At 43.1% G+C, this 23904-nt stretch overlaps 1 protein-coding gene across 1 annotated transcript in view; it reads right to left on the bottom strand.

The window, feature by feature from the left end:
* Positions 1-23904, bottom strand: part of CAMTA1 (calmodulin binding transcription activator 1) — a 1430009-nt gene that overhangs the window by 1395207 nt on the left and 10898 nt on the right. Inside the window, exon 2 of the mRNA XM_066607351.1 lies at positions 21430-21548. Coding sequence (XP_066463448.1) covers positions 21430-21548 — 119 coding nt within the window. The remainder of the gene's footprint in view (positions 1-21429; positions 21549-23904) is intronic.

The raw sequence follows: 23904 nt of genomic DNA, 5'->3' as shown, positions 1-23904 counted from the left end.
TTCATCCCTTCAATGTCTAAGAGGGTGGGAATCTGCAGTCAACCCCCATGCGGATTCGGTTGAAGGATGCCACAGCTTTGCAGCAAGATCCACTGCCATGTGTGGGCGACGCCTGGAAGTAAACCTGGTGCCCAATCACAGTAAGTATGTGTACTGCTTAAGTGGGGGTCTAATATAGGCATCAAACTAAGGGCAGTTTTCACACGGACTTATTTGCGCGCACAAATTTTACGCGCAATATGCAGAGAATAGGACCCTTTGATTTCAATGGGATTCATCCCCATGCGTGTATTTTTCCTGCATACTTCATTTAGGAATAAAATAAAAATACACAGCATGCTCTGACGCTTGTGTCAGTTTTCACTACAGTTCTGGGTTTCCATTAATTGAAACAGGAGGTGTAGACCCAGACCTCATTCAGACTGCTAGCAGTGGTCTCATGACGGTTGGACATCCACAGGCTAAAGAAAGCAAAGCACTGAAAGGCTATGCAAGACCCAAGTAAGAGAACTGCCGCCTGTGGTAACTGCAACCACTACTAGTCAGCTTTCCGTCAAACTTTAAAGACGTGCCTATTAATGCCAATTGCACCAAAAAGTTCCTTGTAATTTGCTAATCATCTTCAGATCAATTATGGAGCAGGCGTGGAGTAGAGTTTGCTTTCAAGTCCACGTCCCACTGAACATTTATGAAAGAAAGTGAAAAAGAATGAAATCATCTCATTAACAAGTATCACTTAGACTTTAGAAGGACGCTTTACATCTTAAAAGTGCCGAGGTCAAAACGGAAACGATTTAGAGACTGAAACCTGCAGGCTTTTAAATGGAGGAGAAGCAAGTATCTTGTTTCATTTTAAGGTTGATTTACATTTAATTCATTAGGTATTTTGTGCACGGAGTCTTCATTATCTGTACATTTGCGTTTATTAATGCTGATGTTAGACTGCGCTCAAAAGCGACATCTAGTGGTCAGATTAGGATAAAAAAAAGTTGACTGGCACTATTGAATCATGCCTTAGGTTCCACTGTGGTTCTTGACAGAGGGATGAAGTGTTACAGTATAAAGGAACTCTTGGAACTTTATTGCTCCAATGCAAATGTATCCATTTCATCTCCCCAAAGGGGGGGGGGGGGTGGAGTGGAGTTACATCTTAAAGCATGAGCAAACTTTTTTTTTGCAGTCTAAAATCCTTGTACAGGAACTCCGTAACAAAATGGTAGGATTTTAAACACAAACTATTTGCACAGCCGCTTAATTCCCCCCCCCCCCCCATGCATCCCTTTAAATCCATGTGGCAATGGGAATGGTCATGGGAGGGACTAGTGCAACACGAGGTAAGAGGTTCCCTTTAATTGAAAAGAAAGAAAGCGCTGCAAACATGTACGTTTGAGAATGGCAGCCTGCGTTTGATTGCTTCCCACTGCTAGTCCACTCATACAACAAAGAGCTGCATCTGTGTCAGGCCTTCATTCAGGACATCAATAGCCTCTATTCAATCTGTTAACTGGTATGTACAAGTTCACAGAGCGCCCGCCGAGCTGCTAAAATAATCTCTTCCGTGACAGGCTCTGCTGAGAAGATCTTGAGCGGCACCTAGTAAAATATTACAACAGTTCACCACTTGGCAGGTGATGTGCTGTATAATATATGCCAAGAAGAAGGGAGGATGAGGTAGAGGAGATAATATTGCTCAAGTTTTCAGCAGCACTGGAGAAAACATGCAAAACCCTTCTGTGATCAGCATACCAATCCAAGACGAGTGGCAGTCACGTAGGCAGTCCTAAGGCACACACCGCCAATAGTTCCTGGACAACCCAGACGTTGCCGGGCCACACAATGCAAATGGATTATTTGAAAGGAACATTTTTAGGGTTTTTTGTCATAGCAATGCTGTATTTATTTACTTACATGTTCCTATCTTAACAGAGCCATGACTTGGCCAGAACTTCATTCACAGTGACATCACTACAGGGGAGGAAGCGACCCCCACAGTGACAGGAGAGCCGATAGGGGAGTCCTGTTTTCAAGACCGGCGGCGCGACTCGCACTAATCAGCAAGTTATCCCCTATCCTGTGGATAGCAGACAACCTGCAATTGTGGTACAACCCCTTTAAGTTAAGCATGTGCGGTCAGCGCTCCATTCATTTCAATGGGGCTGATGGAAATAGTCAGCAGCCACTAGCGCTCCATTCAGTCTCCTCACTGCAGAGGGGTGCATTAACCCCCAGAGTGATGAGGATGGGACACCCCTGTCCTCCAGATTAGTAGGGAGGTCTCAGCAGTGAGGCCCCCCCGATCAGCAAAAGAGATAGCGGTCGAGAGCACAAGCGTTGAGCCAATGGCCATTCATGTTAAATAGCTATCCTAATGAGGTTGTGCCAACCTATCAGGACACTCAGGATCCCATTGTATGACCCCTTCTGGCAGACTTTGAGTCGTCCTTCTATAGCAGGACAGTCAATCATTGGAATAGTCATCCTGCAGCAGAAATGTTGGACAGGCAAAATCGTCTGTTTGCTGGGGGTGGTCAGAATAGGACCCAGCCATAGTGATCAACTATCTATCCCAGACATACTCTGAAAGGAGGTTGTATCTGATGGCAGAACCCCTTTAAATGCCATTTCAAAACATTGATTTCTGTTGCTTTAAACCGTTCCTGAAAATATATTTTTTTTTACACCATCCCTTTAAACAACGTTGCTGGAAAAAAAAATGCCCTTTACAAGATAGCGTTTGATGACAAAATCCCAAAATAAAATCGCAGTATAAGATGTGTTAATCCTCGGCACAGTAAGGTCCGTGGTGGACCAGCAAAAGCAGATTTAAAAAGTAATATAATAGAGGCCTTCAGCAAATAGCCTCCGCAAAATCCAACCCATCTGCCATGTGTGTGCATCAAGACAATGTTGACACAAGTCAACTGCAAATATTTCCTCAATTCAGTGGTGTAAATCCCTCAAGTCCCACTGACAAGACATCACAGGTAACATTTCACTCCTGGAAAAAGTCTCTTTTTAAACTAAGAGTCTTCCGCCTCCCGCCGTTGCTGGTCTATGCCGGCTGCTGCAGCAAGGTGTTCCAGACTTAAAGAGCAGATAAGTTACAGTCAATGCTTAAATGTGTCATCAATTGCCAAGTACACATGTAAAATTGTTTCTTAAGCAAAGTGCTGCTCTTCACTCACTTTAATGCTGAAAGCAGAACATTTAGCTTAACTCACTGGCAACCATAAACACCCTGGAAGGGAATAAAATCCTGGGTATTATTTCTTTTAACTAAGACTGCGCCTTAAATATATTTTTCCTCGTGTTCTCGCAGCCAGCCGGGTCGTTTCACTTAATGTCTCAAGAAGAGCGTGATATGTATGAGAGGCTGACGTAAGACATCTTTCTACATCACGCTCAACAAGCCTTCAACGGGACTTCCTGCTGTGGATATTAAGCCAGGCATGAAAGGTACAGACCTGCAGAAACGCGTGAGTGACAGAAGCCCACGGGGGAAGCAGAGACACAACTCCTTCCATTCCAATCGAGTCTTTTCCAGGTACTATCCTTGTCCATTGGGGTATGGACATTCTAGAAAAGGATCTCCCCTTTTACACTCGCCTGCCACTCTGTTCTATTTTATCCAAAACACATGACAAACAGGTAGGGATCTGAAATGGAAAGTGAGATTTTTTATTCTCTCTTTTTTTTTTATAAATAGGAGAAGTTTGATTTACTTTTAATGTTGGGAACCTGCTGGCATTGGCGCTCACATTCTGAGTGCCATGATACCAGGAGTTAAAGAACATGATGCTGCAGCCTCTCATTGGCTGCAGTGGTCATGTGATTTTCCATGACATCGTCTGTCACAACAAACCCTAGGAGTGCAGCGAGTGACCACGAAGGCGTAAGTATGGGGTGTCCTATTGAAAAGGGGTTGTCCAACAACCATATATCTTCCATTGATAGAAACTTCTGGGAAAGCATTCATTGAAAAACGTTGTCAGTTGGTATGATGGTCAATTTGCATTCTTCACTGGTGAAGGACGAATTAGCAGGAGACACAGTGGCCAGCCAGACAGCAGAGAGTCCCTGCAGAGTCGGTGGCCATCCCCTGACCTAGTTAGAAGCCACCCAGGGTTATTTGAAAATCAGGTTACTCCATTCACAAGCCAGTGTTGATGATTGATTAATTTTAGCTGAAGGAAAACTAGCACAATTGTTTGCCTCATTAATGGACATTTTCTGTGCTGTGTGATGCTTCGCTGATCCTCCGTTTTAAAGAGAGCATTTTTCTGTAATTATAGAGTTTTTCATTCCTCGGTAACGAAGGCCTCTTGGGCATCCAGTTTAAATAAATCTCTGTGATCTTATGACACAACACCGAGTGGAAGCAAAAAGGCATAAATTACAAATACCAACAGCCGCATTTTAACAAATAACACGAAGAGCAAAAGGTATCTTTATAAACAGCTATTAATATTGTAATCATTGTAATTTATTAGTGGCGAGGACAGAAGGAGTCCTAATGGGGCGTAAGGACGGCACGTGTGCTGGTTGTCCCCGACTCTTAGTAGTTCATGAGAATGACTATGAGAAGAGCAAAATGCTTTAAATTTGTTCTATCTAACAGATGTAGCGATCAGCCGAAACGTAAGAAGACACCTTGCCTATTATGATGTAGATCCTCCTGCCACGACATGAACACCTCTCGTCCATCAAGGGCTGGGTGCCAAGAGACTTCTGCGGTTGTCCTGTGGTATCTGCCACCAAAACATTAGCAGGAGATCCTTCACATCCAGCAAGTCATGAATCGGGACCTAAAATGGATCAGACGTTTGATTTCAAGCACATCCCACAGACGTTCAACCGGATTGAGGTCTGGAGAATTTGGAGGCCAAGTCAACAACTTCAACTCTTTGCCAGCCTGTGATGAGACTGCAATGTCAGACTTCCTTAGACTTCTACTAGACAATGCAGTTAAGTTGGAGACATTGATCCCAAATCTACTACTCAGTGCTAAAAAGCAACCAAAAAATGAATAGCCCATAACTAATGCCCAACAGTAAGGACTTGATCATTAACCAAACAGCTGGCCATTTGCTATGGGAGATAAAGTTGCAAGCATCAGCATAGGATTATTGGAGTCACACTGCACTGGCGATTTTACTGTGTTTTAGGGTTCATTCACACTGGCATATTGCAGGTTTCGGTTGCATAAATACGCCATTCAAAAACGCAGCCTAAATACACAAGTGCGTGCATTTTTGCGCATCGTATTTACTTGCTGCATATACTTCATACAGTATTTTGGCGCATAAATGCGCACAAAGATAGGACATAGCACAATTTTTTCATGTGACCAAAATATGCTGCGAAAATACAAAAATGTGAACAAACCCAATGAAATCGTATGGGTTCTATTCACAGGAATTACTTAAGCTAAAAAAAGCCTGCATAAATATATGGCTCTTACAATTTTATTTCTCGACTACAGAATAGTTTGTGGCTTCACTGATTTGCCATTAACTTTATTTAAAAGGGAATGCCCTTAATAGTTTATTCTAAGTTAAAAGAGGGGATCCCTTGTTAAAGGAGTTGTCCCACTTCTAGCTGTTTTGCAGACATTGCTCCGTACATTGCGCAGTGGCCTGGGTTGGTACTGCGGTTGAGTACCATTCACTTTTAATAGTACTTAGCCTGCAGTACTGACCTGGACCATTGCACAATCTATGGAGTGGTTTGCAAAACAAAAGTGGGACACCCCTTTAAAAATCCTCATCCCTTGGCCAAAGTGGAGAGGAGATACAAGGAGCATCTTTTGCCCTGGAAGACCTTTCCTGTTTTCGAATACACTTCTTTTCCACAAGCGTATATTGGCCGCCATTTTCACGGCCGGCCGATATACGCTACGTTGGGAGAGCTAAAACTGGTGAATGGGCGCACAAAGTGTGTGCGCGCCGTTCAGACGGCATGGGTCCCGGCGCATATACGCCGAGACTACCATGCCGTCGCCCCTTTTCCCACCACCTATCCTTTCCTCCCTGCTTGTTCTTTGCAATGGGAGGAGGCAGGACTGGGGTGGAGCTTAGCTCCGCCCACATCCCGCTATTGTCCAGAGCCAGCAATGGGAGGCAGCGGGATGGACTGGCGCTTAGCTCCGCCCACATCCCTCCCATTGCAGAGAGGCAACGGGGAGGAGAGGACAGGTGAGCCTGCAGAGGGGGAGGAGAGGACAGGCGAGCTTGCACAGGGGGAGGAGAGCAGAGGGAGGGAGTTTAGTAGTCACGCTGCTAAATTCCTTCCCACCTGCGGCCGCTGCCATGGGTTCCCATAGAAGCACATGCAGCAGCCGACATATTCCAGCCCAAAAGATAGTTCCACGATTATCTTTTGGGCCTGACGTAAAAACGCCCAGCGCTATATTGGCCAGCTGGGCGCTTTTACTTCTCAGGAATACAGCCATGTGATCTGATGCATTGCAGCCCTGACTCCTAAGAAACAAGATAGGTTATTAGGGATCACTTCCTATGGCTCCCAGAGGCTACTAACGGGGATAACTGGTTACAGACTACCGGTTTTAAAGGGATCCTTTCCCATTAAAAGCTTACACAACTGTCTCGTACCTCTACTATTAACTATTGTTGAAAACTAGGATACACACGGCAGGCGAGTTGGTTCTCTAACTCTTGGACCAACTGCTGAAAGGGAATATTTCATAAAAGTGGAAAAGAATGAGAATCACATAATGCGCACGGCTTCTGCACCACATCTGTTGTGTCTGTCCTCCCGACGTGTTGAGCATTAGTTACACAGTCTGACTAATAGCTTTCCAGGGGATAATCCAGGCTATTAACCAGAACTATTAACTAATAAGGAATTAAGTTTTAATACGTGGCAAAGTATTGTCCTGGCAAGAAGAACCTCGTTGAGATACTTAGTGCCTCTCTTTATATCTATGTACTGAGCAGTCAGGCTCTTTAGATCTGTCAAGAGAACTTTTAGCCAAGTTTGACCACTAATCATGTTAATAAACACACTGCGCCCAGTGCGGCCACAATAACGTTGTACAGTCATTAAACACTGATCATCTGGAAGAGGAAGGAAAAACACAAATTAAGCAGTTTCTTCTAACAAAATAACAATTAAAAATTCACAGATCCTCTAAATTGTTGCTCAAGGATTTAATTGTATTTAATACAAAGCTAAACTTTAGGATTCCGCAAGAAGCCGAAACCAAGGGATCTTCTATCAAAATTTCATTGCATCATTATTTGGTTTTAATTATTAGGACAAGCAGGTGGGCAAAAGTGACCATTTCTTCTAAGGTCAGTTAGAGATGTCACAGAGCTGAGTTTCTCCCTTTGCTTCACGGGCCTCTACTGTTTCTGCACACTGCCGACTGAGCTAAAGAGGATGTCTAATGAAGACAAACCCTTTCCATACTCAATAGGTTGTATGGACGACAGAGGGGAAAATCTCCTGTTTGGGGACCCCTTCCATGTATCAGAGCTGCAAACAAAGAAATTCAACTCTGGAAGGTCCCGTCTCTCCATTTATGACAAGGTCGGCCATTCATTACAGGGAAAATGTAAGGCTGACTCCCTCAGCAAAAGCAACGGATAGTACGATTTCTAAAAATCTCACCCTCGACGGGTGGCACCCCATCGCCTGCAGCAGAGCACCATGCAAGCGAATAGGGACTGCTGCAGGTAACGACACAGCTGGAGGGTAGGGAATGAGGAAGAAATACACGGCATTGACTCCTTCATTCTCAGTGGAGGTCTCAGAGGTTAGACCCTCAACGATCATAAGATGATGACATATCCAAGCGATATGCCATCACTTTATAGGATGGCCATTGCTCCTTAAAATAATGTTGGCATAGCTGCCCAATAAGAGGAATAGGAAGGGCTCCCACTGTGATCCATTTCCAGGGAGAGCCAAATTAGGAAGAAGGAGTGACAGAAATTGTAGGCCCTTCAAAACAAACAGCAATTGTCAGACAGCTACCTCTTATTGGAGACGTCTAGGGCAGAAAGGGCAAACCGCACAAAAATCGTCACAGTAAGCTTTGCGTTTGGCTGGGGGTATGATTTAACCCTCTCTTTGCTGCACCTAGACCAGGCATAAAAAACACACAAGACGCTATTAATAAGCCAGGTAGTACTTCCTAATAAAACTCCCTTCGTCATACAGTAGCCACTTTTGACAAGCCGATGAGGCAGAAAGCACTTTAAGAAAGTTCAAGGGGTGTTCTAGTAGAAAGTCTGGCAGCTCCATTTAAAGATACCAATCTCTATTAACCTGGTGCTGATTAACAGTTGTCATTGCTATGAATCATAATCAAATGATTATTTATAAAGCTGAATGCTAAAGCAAGGACGGCAATTCATTCTCCTCCCGTAACTCCACCGCTCTGCCAACTTATTACATTCATTTCCAATAAAAGGGAAGAGAGAGAGAGGGAGAAAAAGGTGAATAATGGACTCTCACTGCAAATTAACTTTCAAAATAATAACGCTCGGATTGGACGCGAGGGTTATTTATATTTTCAGAGGTGTTTCTTTCATCGGTTATTGACTGAAGATGGCAAAATATCCGCAAGAGAACTCCATCCAGATGCTTGGTATGAAGAGGTTGGTGCTTATTTACAGCGCGGCTGGGTAACAGACGATAAAACCAGATCTCTTGCTGCCACTTGACCTGAATCTTTTCGTTCTTCACCACAAATACTCATCTTTATGGCAACTCTGGTCTCGTAGATTTACTAAATGAGAGTTTTCGGACACGGCAATCGATATTTAGAAAGCAAAACCATAGACTTGATAAGCAATCCCCGAAAACATTCTGCTTTTACTATTTAATCAGTCCTTATTTATATGCCCGGTATAAAAATTAAGACTTACTACCTGCAAAGAGATTTTGTTCTTCTACCACGACTATTGCTGATTTCCATTTTGACAGATCCCATATATTTCACTTGTACGCTCCTTCCTTCAGTTCCAGGGGAAGCCGGGCTGATGTCACTAATGAACCACAGAGGCAGTCATTTGTCTGCCCCAGTGGTATCATGTACTTACACATTCCAGTCTCTGCTTGCTTTTATGAGCAACTTGCACCACTTTTTAAGAGAGAAATACAGGACAGAGCATAAATTACTGGGCCCCTTTTTATGATTTGAAAGGTAAAATCGATGCTGGTTATAAAACAAGCTTATAGCTGCATTCCAAATGGCACGAGAAAACGAATGGGTGCGCACCCTACAGACACCCAATGTGAGCAGCGGCAAACAAGCATGTGCTATCAACAAGTCGAGCGACACTCAATGGGGGACGCCATCTACAAAATCAGGAAGAGAAGGTAAAACGTATCTCATGTCAATGAGACCTAATAGGCACTGGAGAATTAGGCATTCTGGATTATCAAACTGTCACAAACAAGTATAGCATGGTAAATAAAATAAAAAAAACACCAATTTTGGTTGCAAAACACATCATGTAGCCAAATAATGGTTTTGTGCTGCCTCTCGCACATGCGATGTAGGTGAAATCAATTACACGGCAATCTGCAAGTTCCAGAGAGCATCAGAAAGGTTCCAGCAGTTTTGTTTTTCTTGCGACGGTCAGGTAGCGGTACCTTGTGAGTCGCACCACAACCACAATTACTTACATTGCATGCGAGGAAGGCGGTGCGACACTGTGATCTGTAGCCAAGCAAAGAGTGTGAGGACCAAAGTAGCCATGTAGGCCTAGTCTTAAATGTCAAAAAAGCGCCCTCTCAAGAGGTCTGCTTCTATATTATATTGCAGGTTAATCAGGTTCATTATATTGGAGGTGAATGGAGCATTTATTTACAGCCACCTCTGCAACTGAAAGGGGACCAGGAAGAACTACTTCTGAGGCCTGGTGGGGGTCTCAGCTGGTAGACCTCCCCTAGTTTAACTTTTATGACTTTCTAAATCAGGGATTGAAATTTAGCGTAGATCTCATATATTCCAGTGCTCAAAATTTGATATTTTTATGGTCACATGTCAATAAAGTCTGTAATGTAGAATATGTATAACATTTGCTGGTATTGTGATGTAAAAGCATAGCTCCTTTGATAAACCTCCCTACCCCATCATGTTCATCCTTTGGTCTCCCATAGATCTGACACATTTGGGCTGCTGTCCAAATGGTTAGGCAGGCACTGGAGCTGTGACCATCATAGTGCCTTTTCCTTCTGTATCTCATGAATGGGCACTGGCTGCCGCATTCAGTATCCACAATATCTTGATTGGAGAGCTGCAGATAGTAGTCTGTGATGTCTGCGCGGCAGCAAGGTGAAGACTATACTGTCAGATGACAGGAAGTCTCGAGGCATGCATGCCGTGCAGCACTGGGGAATTTGTAGTACCCCGCTGGAGGAGAAGACGCCATCTTTAGTGCACAGTAGGTCTATGTGTGGGGCTTGTAATTGAAACATTAATAACATTTACAGTATAGCTTCCAAGAGTTGGCGGCTAGTCATTTCTGACATATCCATAGATCTGTAGTGTCCACATACCAGTTTCTGAATAGGTGAGGGACCTGTAGAGGACACCTCCACCTGACATCTCTCTCTATTGGGTGTTATTAATGTCCATTTACTTTATCCATGGATCAATCTACCATCCACCAATCTATCCACCTACCCACTGGCCCAACTATTTGTGACGACATCTGATTTACCTCTACTTGTATCTTTACGAAAGCTTTTAGTTTGGCAAAATAAACTCCTAACCAGGATGGCCCATGATAACTCACAACGTGTCCGTATAACACACGGTGGGGGCATTTAGTCTCTCATGCGTTGAATTTGGGCCGAAAGAAGAGGATGAATGTGCATCTTCAAGAGGCTCGAGGGGTGAGAATCATTTTAGAAAATGATACATTTCCCATAGGACCACAGTCAGAGTAATCTCCATCCCCTCTGCTACATCTTACTGTATACTTGGACATGTGATTACAGGATATTCTTCCTCTTTGTTACTTCTACTTTGGATCAATATTGTCCACTAATTACAAGACCTCTCCATGTGGGATGAGAGCTTCGGGGATTATCAGTCTGCTGCCTCTAGTCAGACTCAAGTATGGTTTACACAAAGCAAATATTGTTTAGCATAGCACGAAATACCATTAATGAGAAATGCTACATCTACTTGAAAAGTGTTGACAAAACAAAGGGAAGAAATAGCTAATAGCCAATTCCCCTTAAAGGGGAGGAATAAAATTATCTTCTGAAAGGTTATAAATAGAGCTGAGCGAGCATACTCGCTAAGTACAAATACTCGAGCCCCTGCCTGCTCGTGAGTAAAGACTTAGGTGCCGGCAGTACACGGGGACGGGGAAGAGATCTCTCTCTCTTCCCCATCCCCCCCCACTCCATCCAACTCTCTCCCGCAACACAGCGCCCACCCCCATTTTTTCTTTACAAAAATACTTGTGTGTCACCACATTCCAGGAACAGAGCATTTTTATTTTTCAGTCGACAGCGTTGGATCAGGCCCGTTAGTTGTGGGACAACTTGTAGTTTTTATTGGTACCATTTTAAGGTATATACACAACTTTTTAAATTTTGTATTCCTGTTTTGGGGAAGCGAGATGATCAGAAAACTGCATATATATATATATATATATATATATATATATATATATATATATTTATTTTTTTTTTAAACTGAAGTTACGATGCTGAATAATGTAATATTTTACAGTACGGGCTATTAATGAATGTGGCAGTTCCAAATTTGTGTATTTTTTTTTGTTTTGTAGTTTTTGATACTTTAAAGGTTTGTGTAAGGGAAAAAAGGTTTGAAATTTTGTAAAAACGTTTAGATGCCAAGGTCAACAATGACTGCAGGATCTGCAGTGTTGAATGATGTTCATTTAATCACTTCTCTACAAGTCTTCATCATTTCACTCCATTTCTAGGGAAAACCATGTGTGTGACAATCAGAGAGCAAAACGAACAGAGCTTGTCCAAAACTGCTGAAGAGTTAAGGATGCAGTGATATAAAGATTTTTGTGTCCCCCGCACAGCGCAGGTGCCAGATTTTCCAGTGGTGCGTGGATGACGCCAGCTACATCATCCACATCACGCGAGGCTGTCAAGTTGAACAAATGCAGCCAAGTAAACCAATCCGGCCTGTTCCTCTTAATTGCTGCAGTCGCAGTTTTCTCCAATCCCAGCATTTGTGGACAGCTGACACCCACCAGGTGTAGAACAGGTTCGGACGCCAAACTTACTCTAAACAATATCACATGTACGTCCCTCTTCCAGAAAGGGCTCAGAAATTAACCAGCACTGAATCTTGGATCTATTTAGATTAAAAAAAGCAAAATAGCGTCCAGAGATAGACATTCAATTTAACTTCTTGCAGACCGCCGAATGCCTTTCATCGTCGGGCTGTTGAACATATAGCTCTACAGAGACATTTCTAAATATCACAGAAATTATGCAGCTGCAGGAGAAGGGAGCCAGCTATCAGAGACCGTCCATGCCTTCCTAATCGCTATATACATGGTAGGGCTGGGCAATTTGCTTGGAAATTAAAATCTCAATTTTTTTCAAATCTTTTTCGATTTTAATCTCAATTTTCTCCTTTGCGTGTTAAATTAGCAAAAAATACCCCTTTATCATGTAGGGGAATCATATACGCAGCAATTTCTTTCTACTGCTTATCAGAATTAAATGGCACGAGGAATTGCTGTGTAAGCTATTTCCTTATATGATAGAATGGGGTATGAACTTTGGTTATAGACACATGAAAAATGGGGTTCCGCATCCCTCAGTAAACCACGCCCGCCCATGTACTACGTACACAGCCAACATACACTGTCCATGTACTCCCCCCACCCCCTTGTCTAAGCCCCCCCCACACCCTGGCATCCTGCACACCTCACTTCCCCTCCCCCTCCTGATATTAGCCCCACCCACAAGATTGATTTCACAACTCTGATGAAAGTTAGATTTGTGCTGCAGCTGAATAGCAATTAATCAAAAATATGATTAATTGTCCATAAGCACCATTTATACAGTTCAGGATGTGGCAAAGTGCAGACCGTTTGTAGATTTGATGATCAAATGATCGGCGGCTCACTAAGTGCCATGTAGCTGCAGGGTCTTAGCTGACCAGGATCAGTTCTACAGTGCAGTCAAGGGGCTGTACAGGGAACAAACAGTATGGCAGCCACACTTTAACCCCTTGAGTGGCACGCCCGGAAAAGTTCCGTGACGAGCTCCACTGCTCATAGCAACATAGCCCGGAAGATTTCCGGGCTATGTATCACTATGGGAGCTGCAGAGCACAATGCCACAAGCTGTGACATTGTGCTCTGCCTGCACAGTCCCACAGAGAACAAAGCAAGGGCTTTGAAAAACCAGCAGAAGATATTGCCGACATGTCGGCAATGTCCTGCTTTGTTTACAAGTTGCCATAGAGACCATCGGCTTGTCAGAAGCAAGCCGATGGTCTCTGTGGCAGGGAGAGCTGGTTGTTAGCTGTCAGAGGACAGCTAGGTACTAGCTCTTACAGCAGAGATCAGAGAAAACCTCCGATCTCTGCTGTGTTAACCCTTTACATGCTGCAGTCTATGTGACTGCAGCATGTAAAGGGCTGTCACTGCAGCATGTAAAGGGCTGTCACCATCGGACCCCTGGAATGTGATCAGGGGTCCTGATGGGTCCCTGTGGAAGTCCCCTAAAGGGACAAAAAAAAAAAAATTTTTTTAAATTTAAAAAGAAAAAAGTAAAAAAATTATTAAAAAAATAAAAAAACCACTTGTCTCCCTTTACTTTGTAAAAAATCAAAAATACAATCACACATGGGGTATCCGTGCGTCGTAATGACCCAGAGAAGGAAGTTAATACATTATTTAACCCCTTAATGACATGGCCCCTTTTTTCTTTTTTCCCCCATTTCTTTTTTTCCTCCCCCCTGTTTAAAAAATCACAACTTGTCCCGCAAAAAACAAGCCCTTATATGGCCATGTCAATGGAAAAATGAAAAAGTTATGGCTCTTGAGACGCAACTGCAAAACTAGTTGAAATTCAATGATTAGACCATTTTAAAAAACCTGCCCTGGTGGGCACGACAGGGTGGTAGGAAACCTGCCACTCAAGGGGTTAAGGGAAAACTGTGATTATATATTTTTTTTGCATATTGCTCTTATGTCCCCTCGAGATTTTTTGAACTTACGAGGGGTGTAAGATATAATAAGTGTTACAAAATGACAAAGTAGGTAAAAAATAGCTGCAAGATTTAAAAAAAATAAACAAATAAACAGAAGTCCACCATCGACATAAGCGCAAACTATGGCTATAGACCTGCCCTCGGCTATTGAAAACTATAAATCCCTAATACACAAATAATTGTAATAAGGAGTGTATTTTTTGTTCTGGTTTATTTTTTCCCTGACATTACCAAAAAAAATACTAATATTAAAATGGCATAAAAATAAACCCCCAAGTATTACAAAGCAAAAAACACACAAAGTGTTTTTGAATAACTGAACATAACTAGTTAAAGCTTGAAAACCCTTGTTTACAAAAATCTAAAGTATGCCTAGTTAATACCATACAATGCACGGAGGGGTGGGACAATATTTTTGGAAGAAAACCGCCATGTTTATGTAATCCCTTTAATGCACACTTACCGCTGCTCCTTATAACTGCTCCAGGTGCTATAACATTTGTATAAAACACAAAGTACAAACATCATAAAGCTGAAAACAGGAAGAGGGATCATATAGGGAAAATATATACCTTCCATTACATCGGCAGAGACTTGATACAATTTTGGTATTCTTTCACCCCCAAGGTGAAGCTCATTTGGGAATAATTGCCTATTGTTGCCAGATGATCGTCAGTCAGGCACTTGTTTTACGGTAACCTTGACATTTCCCCCCATGAAGAAAAAAAATTGGAAGATAAAAGGACAAACTGGAATTTGTTACTTTGTACTGCCTGTCACTTAGCAACAGGATGGCTGCACGCTCACATGAGTACAATGTAGCGGAGCGGCTCCCAGCACTTTCTCCAGAAACATGGCTTCTCAGTCTCAAACATCATGCCAAAAAGGGCACGATTTTATTTTCTACAAAGTGCTAACTATACGGGTGAGTGGCTTGTGAACTTGTAAATGCCACTTTCTACTGCAGTTGTCAGATTATCAGGTCATATGCCACGTTATATAGGGGTTGTCCCACAAAAGCAAGTTACGCACTTTCCACAGGATCCCGAGAGACGGGATCCAGTGAGTCCAGGAATGAATGGAGTAGCGGTCGCATATATGCGCTGCAGCTTCAAACATTTCAATTGGACGGCTGGATGTAGCCGAGCACCTGATCTCCGCAACTCCGATGGTCCCATTTAGATGGATGTAGTGGAAGCGCACGTCAGACTGCCCCTCTTTTCATTCCTGGAAGAACCAGATCCCTGTTCTGTGGATCAGTGGAGGTCCCTGCAGCCAGACTCCCATCAATCAGCGCATTATCCACTATTCTGTGGATAGGGAAAAACTTGCTTCTGTGGGACAACCCCATTAAAAGAATTTCACCATATTTCAATCAATACCCAACGCTGCATTCAACAATTTAAAGGGCCCCTACACCTACAGAAGTTTGGCTTAAGGGAGGCGTGATTGGCTACAATGGTCACACATCCCTGTTATCGGTGACATTGTTGCAGTGGGAAGTGAAGAGTAGTAGGGGTTTGGGGAGGAGAGTATGTTTTTCACCATTGTGAGCTGGTTTAAAAGTTTTTCTCCCCACTTACATAGATATCTAGTGCTTCTTTAAAGGTCATCATGTACTTTATGTTGTACTCACCAAGGTTGCTCCAGCAGCGCCCTTCAAAAGACGAGTCCAGATTATTCAGGAGGTGCTGCTAGTCCCGCCCACCACCTGTGATTGGCAGTTTTTCTAGCTATTAAACAGCATAGTGTAAAAACTGCCAATCACTGAGTCTGTGGGCGGGACTAGCAGCACCTTGTGAATAATCCGGACTCTTCTCTTGTTGGGAGCTGTGGGAACAACCTGCAAGTTTTTAAAACCGCTGGACATTACTCCATGAGTGCCCGACTGCTGGAATTGGCATGTCTAGCACTACTTTATGCTGCCATCAGGGAGAGCAGAATAAAGTACATGACTGGTTCCTTTTAACCTCAAAGAAAAAGGAAAAAAAAATAAAAACAATGAGCAGGTTCTATCTTCTATAATCCATCGCCGGTCTTAGAACTCTGAAGAGATGACCAATTCTTAACTGAACTCCAACCTTTAAACTGCGACCAGTAGACATTAACCGCACACCGTCCATATGGATCTTTGATCATGCAATAACCAACCCGTGGATTTCGCCTTCCATAAAACAAGTCACCTGACAAAACCCCCGCACATATACACTGTACAATAAACCATCCCAGTGTCATGTTATACATTACCCAGGCCCAATACAGATGACATGACAGCACTTCGCTTTAGGGCAATATATGAAGATCCCATTAATGCAGAGCCGATGCTAATTCTACTCCGCACTGCAAGATATTCTGGGATCTTACAACACAAGAAGATGACTGAACGCAACAGAGGAGCGGATATGGATGGTCTAAGAAAGCTTCATATACCTTTATGTGGTTTTCTGATCCTACATTTAATAATCCAGTACCTATTAGGTGTGTGCTACCATCATGCTGAAGGAATATCAGTATATGATGCACGTGTAATAAGCACACAGTCTATATATACACTACACATTTAAAAGCCAATGAGGGTACATGGGTACTACTGCAGACATGAGATGTACTTCAGTTCATTTTACAGTATTTAGCCAGGCTCACACGAATGGGTCAGATCAACCGCAAACAGCCTGCAATCAAACGCAGAAAGTAATTGCGAATGGTCCCAGATGCACAGCGTATCATCCGCACAGAAGAAAGATCCCTCTCCCCTCCAGCAAGCATTCCGACTTTTCTATCCATTTTACTATGAAGTTGTGAGCGTTTCCGACGCTAATCCGCAGTGTTGTGTATGGGCTGCAGATCGCTGGCATCCATGGACTTTTATTAAGGCAATCTGTGCAGAATCCACATTAAAATAGAGCACACTACGATTTTTCTTCCCCTCGCGGAATATGCAATTCGTACCCACAAGTGTGAAGGAAAATGTATGCCTTTCCAACAACCCCGTGTTTTGCCATGGATCTTCTGCACGGACAGAGATCGTTGAATCCGCAATTAAAATTTGCTTGTTTGAGACCCCCCCTTTTGCTGCTCACATATTTTCCATGTTCAGCTGTGGATACAGACTAATTAAAAGGGATAAATGGCCACTGGAAATCATGACCTTGGCAACAAAATATCAGATAGGATAAAAACCAATGTCTTCCCCGACACATGAGGGGCAATGGCGCTGGCCCCATACACACTAGACTGATGGCAGGATATGGTGGCTCTTCACCTGGGTCCCCACACTATTATCAGTGGACATGGCAAAAATATATAGGGACACTGGGTAACTTATTCCTACATTTCCAGGAGGAACAACAGAGGAATGGCACAACAGCATTATAAGAAAACATACTCCAAAATTGTTATTTTAGGTGAAATAGAAGTATGGCAAGAAAACAAACATGGCAGGAATGCCGACTGGTTCTCTTCAAACCTCTCTAGCCAATTTCTTGTGTGTAAGAATGTAATTACTGTACAGTTGCAAAATGTGTATTTTATTTTCTGAAACCAGAACACCCCTTTAATGGGGTTTCACCCAGAAACTGGGCCCAGGAGAGAAAAAAATGGCATAAAACAAGAGCAGCTTTAGATTCCCGGCTGCAGCGATGCCACCATATGGACACAGCTGACTGCTGCAGCCCACCACTGCCTCTGACTGCTGCAGCCCACCACTGCCTCTGACTGCTGCAGCCCACCACTGCCTCTGACTGCTGCAGCCCACCACTGCCTCTGACTGCTGCAGCCCACCACTGCCTCTGACTGCTGCAGCCCACCACTGCCTCTGACTGCTGCAGCCCACCACTGCCTCTGACTGCTGCAGCCCACCACTGCCTCTGACTGCTGCAGCCCACCACTGCCTCTGACTGCTGCAGCCCACCACTGCCTCTACCCACCACTGGCTCCATCAGTCTGTTGCTGCACAACGACATGTGTCAGTGAGGTGTCGCAGTGGCCGCGGCACTGTAGACGAAGACTGGTAGCAGATCTGACAGGTAAAAGCCCTTTTACACGGGTCAGCTCCATTCATTTTCAACGTGACTGCCTTAGATAATCCGGCACTTGTACTCGCCTGTTTCCCCATCAGCCCCACTGAAATTAATGGAGCTGCGCCGTGTAGGTGCGATCATTGCTCCATTCAATCTGACGTCATTAAGTATGGGTGCAGTGACGAGAAGAGGGGGTTACGGGACCCTTGTTCTTAGAATCGGTGCATAAGATATTAGACTCACTGTGTAGACTTTTACCACCTATCCAATGGGTAGGTGATAAAAGCGAATTCTGTTACAACCTCTTTAAGTAATGCCGCTTTTGTTATTTCATGCCATTTCGCCCGGTGGAAGCAAGCTTTGCCTGATCCCAGATAACCCATTTAAGTACTTCCAATAATGTCGATAGCATATTCCCAGTAAAGGCAAGCAAGTGCTTGAGAGACGGAGCAGACCATGAAGAGAGACAAGATAATGTCTATCCTGCCATAGCAGCCACAGCCGTCTGCCCTTCCATGCATGGAGGATATTTAGATTGAAATCAGAGGCCATATCTTTTGTTTCAGGTCCATAAATCCAACCCAGATTTCTGTAAGCAAGATGTCTTCGGCTCCCTAAAGGTTTTAGTGCCGAGTATTGTGCTGGGGAAAAAAAGAATTGTGGAAAGTCATTGATTTAAATTAGACAATTTAGTCCGTGACATTGGCGAGAAAATATGCTCTTCTTACAGCAACGAGACTGGAGGAATCGCTCTTTAGATGTTAAATCAAATTTTGCAATTTTTCCGGCAAATGAGGCATGCAAGCACATTATCAAAATCATGGCTTCCAAAATTAATCTGCCACTAAATAATTTATCATTCTGGTGATCTTATTGTAAATAAGCTGGAATGGGCGATCACGTGGGCGTCTGCGATCGTTTTATTGGCCGAGATCCTGAGCAATAAAGCACTTGCTTATCAGACTATATGAAAGACGGGCGATCATTAAAAAATGTATGGGGGAAGGGGAGGGGAGAGAATAAAAAGATGAGAAAGTCATTTGATACAAAATGTTTATCTGCTTCTCTGCTTTGTGAACCACAGTCCTTGGAAATACATTAGCAAGTTAAATGGAAGCAGCGTTACGGCTCCACTTTTTCTATAAGAGGTCAAAGTTGTGGAAAGGATTTACTTCTAGCTGCTTAAGTCAGCTACTCGTACAAAGTCAGAAAAACTTCATAGGGTTTGTCTCATGAAGACACAGGAGGTCAGATGATCTAACACGGCATATGGACAGAATCTCCCATACTTCCCTTATTAATAGGAATAGGGCACTGTCTACAAAGTGCAGTTCTCTTTGCAAGGCATGCTGGGAACTGAAACAACACAACAGCTGATGAGCCTACAAAAAATGTTACCAATGTGAAGCCGTTTCTTCTGGCTGTGAAGTTTGCTTCCTCCCCAAAAACTCTGATGTGATCCGATCAAAGTTGCCGGCATCACAATGTCAATGGGGTGTGTTTTTACATGAGGGAAATAGTAACACCCAGTTGTCAAGTTATTCCGATATTTCCAGAAGGAATAACAGCTGAACGGCACAACACAGAGCTCTGTTCACGAATACAAAAAAACAAACAAACAAAAAAAAAAAAACACGAAATGTAGACCGCTGCATGCTGGTTATTTATTTGTATAACATCATCTTCATTTTTTTTGTCGTTTTATGCACTTGTAACAAAAAGTCAAATCTCTGGGAAAAAAAAAAAAGCTTGTAACCCTCTAAATATTTCATTGCCCTTGCCATCGTGACTGCTGGAGATGTGCTGCCGCAGCAATTGGCTGTTTGCGGAGACTGTGCATTTTTAAAACCACTTATCAGCCGAGAGATGCACTTGCTTCAAACATTTAATAGGTTCTGACTGAAAAGGAACTTAACCCATATGTCAAAGGACCACAACAAAAAACTATTATATAATATTACAGCAAATTACAGTGCATGGAACTGTTCACAAGGATGTTTTCAGGGCATTCAGCACTACACAGGCCAAGAACACCCATTCAGGAGAGCACTGCTTTTATCAGCACATAGATTCCCAATGAACAAAATAGCAAGTAGAAAAGAGAGAAATGAGAACAACACATTGTGGAAAATAAATAAATAATGCAAATGAGAAAAGGGTAGAACTGGAATGGAAAAATACAGGCATGTGGAAGCATGAGCAAAAAGTCTGCAGCTCCATCCCTTACAAGAGACCGCAATAAACACCCAACCAAAAACATATGTTGTTCACAAGGTTGTATTACAAAGATTGCAGACTGAATGAAAAAACTGAAAGAATGAAGAAAAAAAAAATGTTGCTACGGTGGTTTCACGTTTGCGCTCGGGGTTCCGCTTTCTTGCTCCGTTCAGGAAGCAGGAAAGGGGAATCCCAGCGGCCAAACACTTTTATCTTAGGACAGACCTGAACAGCGTTGAAACGATCCCATTGACTATAATGGGATCTGTTCGCTTTCCGCTCAAATTCACGGCTTTTAGCAGGAATAGAAAGCGCTACGTGCAGCGCTTCTTCTTCCGGTATTCTGTGCCGGATCTGTGACACAGGTTCCAATGCAAATGTGAAACCACCCTTACCGGGGGAAAAGAAAAAAGTGACAATGATATGCCATATCTTCCTTATCAGCTATATTGGACAGCTCATCAGATGACATCCCTGGATGATCCTAAGGAACCATATTTCAAGAAACATGAAACAAACTTTCAAGACCAGCAACACTTAACATGCCTGTTAAACCAAGGAGACTTGGGGTCCTTTTCAGAGGAATATCATATACACAATTGCTCTGACTATTCCAGGTCAAGGTTCAGAGTCACACCAGTTTACCTTGGGGCTCCTAAAAGTAATGTAAGAGTTGTGCAAAAGGATGCCAATGTCTCAACGATCTTCTTTATTGCACCTTGTCCCACAACTGGGGCTTACAGAGGTCCATGCACTGGCTTACTCCTTAAACATCACTTTTGGCAAGATCTGTTTTAGGTTTCACTGTCCTGCCGCTAAGAAGCCAAATCACCGCTGTATTCAGTTGGTCTTTCCTCACCACATTGACCGTCAATGTGTTCGAACCACAACCTTCAACCCAACTCCATGTCCAACTCAAGACAGTCCTCCAAGACACCAGATACATAAAGAAACAATAAATGGTAATTAGCGGAACAAAAAAAAGTTAAATACCTCATTAGTGTTCCAACGATGCCTTTCTTTTGGTAAGCTTGAACATTTTGGTAGACATTCGAGCAGCTTCTTGGGTAGAAAGATCTTTACATGACTGCCGTTGCTGTTTCCATGATCATCTAATGAGAAAAAGAAAAAAGGGATGAATGAGTCACATACAAAATACAAAAGGGGGATGTTAAGAGACCTGTTTCAATCCATCAATAATGAGGGAGTGGGTTCTATACTACACGAATACATCACCCACTGAAAGAGTCTAACGCGTATCTGATGAAAGGAGTCCTCAGAAAAAGGCCCTATTATGGCTATTATATAAATACAACAGCATATTAACAAGTGAAAAAGCAATTAAATCTAATTATTCTGCACCCAGAGTCTAAACCGTGTGATGATGAATAGCTTGTCTCTTATGTTCTGTAGTGCCAGTGTCTTGTGATGGAAGATGGCAGCACACAACTAGCAGTACTGCAAGACATCATAGTCATATATAGATGCCTGTAGTACAGTGCTGGTGGCTGTGCATAACACACACATATAGCCTGTCTTGCCATCAGCCTCCAGCACGGATCCAATACAAACTCCTGGACCAAAACGCACGGCTGCGAATAGTATTGTCATTAAAGTCAATGGGCGCCAGTTATGTCCGTGGAGTGCGGAATCCGCCACTTCAGTTAGTTTCCTTGTTTGGCTGCTAAGACAGAGAGGAACCTAGATCGTGTCCTGGCATCCAGAGAAGTGGTAGATGAAGTCCCTACGAGTTGGTATTATGTACTCATCACTACATGGCGAGGCACATCATCCTCCTCTGACCTCCATATGGTACGCCTACATAGTTCGGCGACTAATGGAGAACGCCACCATTTTTTATGCATTCATTTGAAAATAAAAAGTATAAATTTGGAGGTAAAGTAGGCGGAATGGGCACCGTATTACAGATCTGTGTTTATGAGCAGTAGTGCAATTGTACATCAGGAGCCATCAGATGAAGAGGAACTTCTGAAGCATTAAGGGACGGACATCTAACTAGCTGTTCGTGCGTAGTTCGGAATTTTGTCCCATTGCCTTGCTCATTAAAAATAAAAAAATAATCCCCTTTAATGAGTGGTTCCTCTTGAGCCTCTAAATATATATTAGGGAATCACGTTACAAGAAATGTTCTAATACGCTGGTATATCTATATACTTACTGTACCGGCTACCTTAAACTGTTCCCGTATACTGCAATAACTGCTCTAGTAGCAATTTCAATAACAACGTGGTTGTATACAATGACTTCAACCTACAGCTTTCTATGAAAAGAGGGGCATATAGTTCCCTAACCCATAGGTGGAACCAGGACAGGGCGCATCTTTGTGACATACACACTACAAGGGGAGCACTATATAACTGCCGGCCATCCGTCACACCATGCAGGAGAACACAGCCTGTATCTTAACTACACAAACTACTCCAACACTTGATAGTTAGAGACGTACATCATCATAATTGCTTGTCGGAATTTTAAAAAAAAGGCAGAATAATACAATTCCCAGAAAATGCCTCAAATACAAATATAATGGTTTTGATTACATTCTTTAATGGGACATTTATGTTGATTAAGTCTTTTAATAAACCCCGTTATACACTGGGAGTAATAATTTCCCTTGTTGCTCATGCTGAGGATACTTAGTAATAGAGGATACTCCGGCTTTTATTTGTCCTACTGTACTTAATTAAATACACAATACGGAGAGGATGGAAAAGGGAAAATTGGAGAAATAATTAAAGTGACGCCTCCAAGCCACAACAAGAAGTATGATCTGATCCTCCAAGTCATTAGACGTCTTCTCTAGACCAAAGATACCTATAGACATTAGATCTGTCTAAATCCAGTATTTGCTCCTTCATCAGCTGATTGGGGGCATATCAAATTATGGCGGTTCTACTGACCCATACTAACAGCATCACAGGGACTGCAGGTATAATGGCTGTTCGTTCAGGCTGCAACTTGGGCCCCACATCATGCTTGTGTGAAATTAGCCTTACTGCCCTTTTACACAGGATGACAGTCGGGCGCTGCCGTGCCAGCATAATCGCGGCTATACTTTCACACAGGAGCAATTGTCACTCCGTGAATGGAGGCAGAGCGCACCGGAGAACTTTCTAGACCGCCGTTCTCCATTTACAGCAAGCAAGCATAGACGAACTGCCGTCTGTTTACAGGCCGATCGCCCTTTGAATTTTACGCCTGCATGATCTGGACGAAACAAATTGTCGTTCGTCGTTCAGATCGTGCGAGCATTTACACTGAGCAACTATCGTTCCGATTGCCACAAAAATCTGAATGATAATCTGAAGTGTAAAAAGGCCCTTAGGTCTCATTCACATGGATGGTGGACTGTTTCCAACGTGTATCTAACAGTCTAATCCATGGCAGAACTCCAAATCTGAGCCTCCAACGTCTGCCATGGACCTGAATGAGGACCTAGCACCCCTC

This window comes from Eleutherodactylus coqui, chromosome 6, assembly GCF_035609145.1.
Source record: "Eleutherodactylus coqui strain aEleCoq1 chromosome 6, aEleCoq1.hap1, whole genome shotgun sequence".
NCBI classification, from domain to species: Eukaryota; Metazoa; Chordata; class Amphibia; order Anura; family Eleutherodactylidae; genus Eleutherodactylus; species Eleutherodactylus coqui.
The sequence above is the reverse complement of the archived record's forward strand: the minus strand, read 5'-3'. Positions and strand labels throughout refer to the sequence as shown.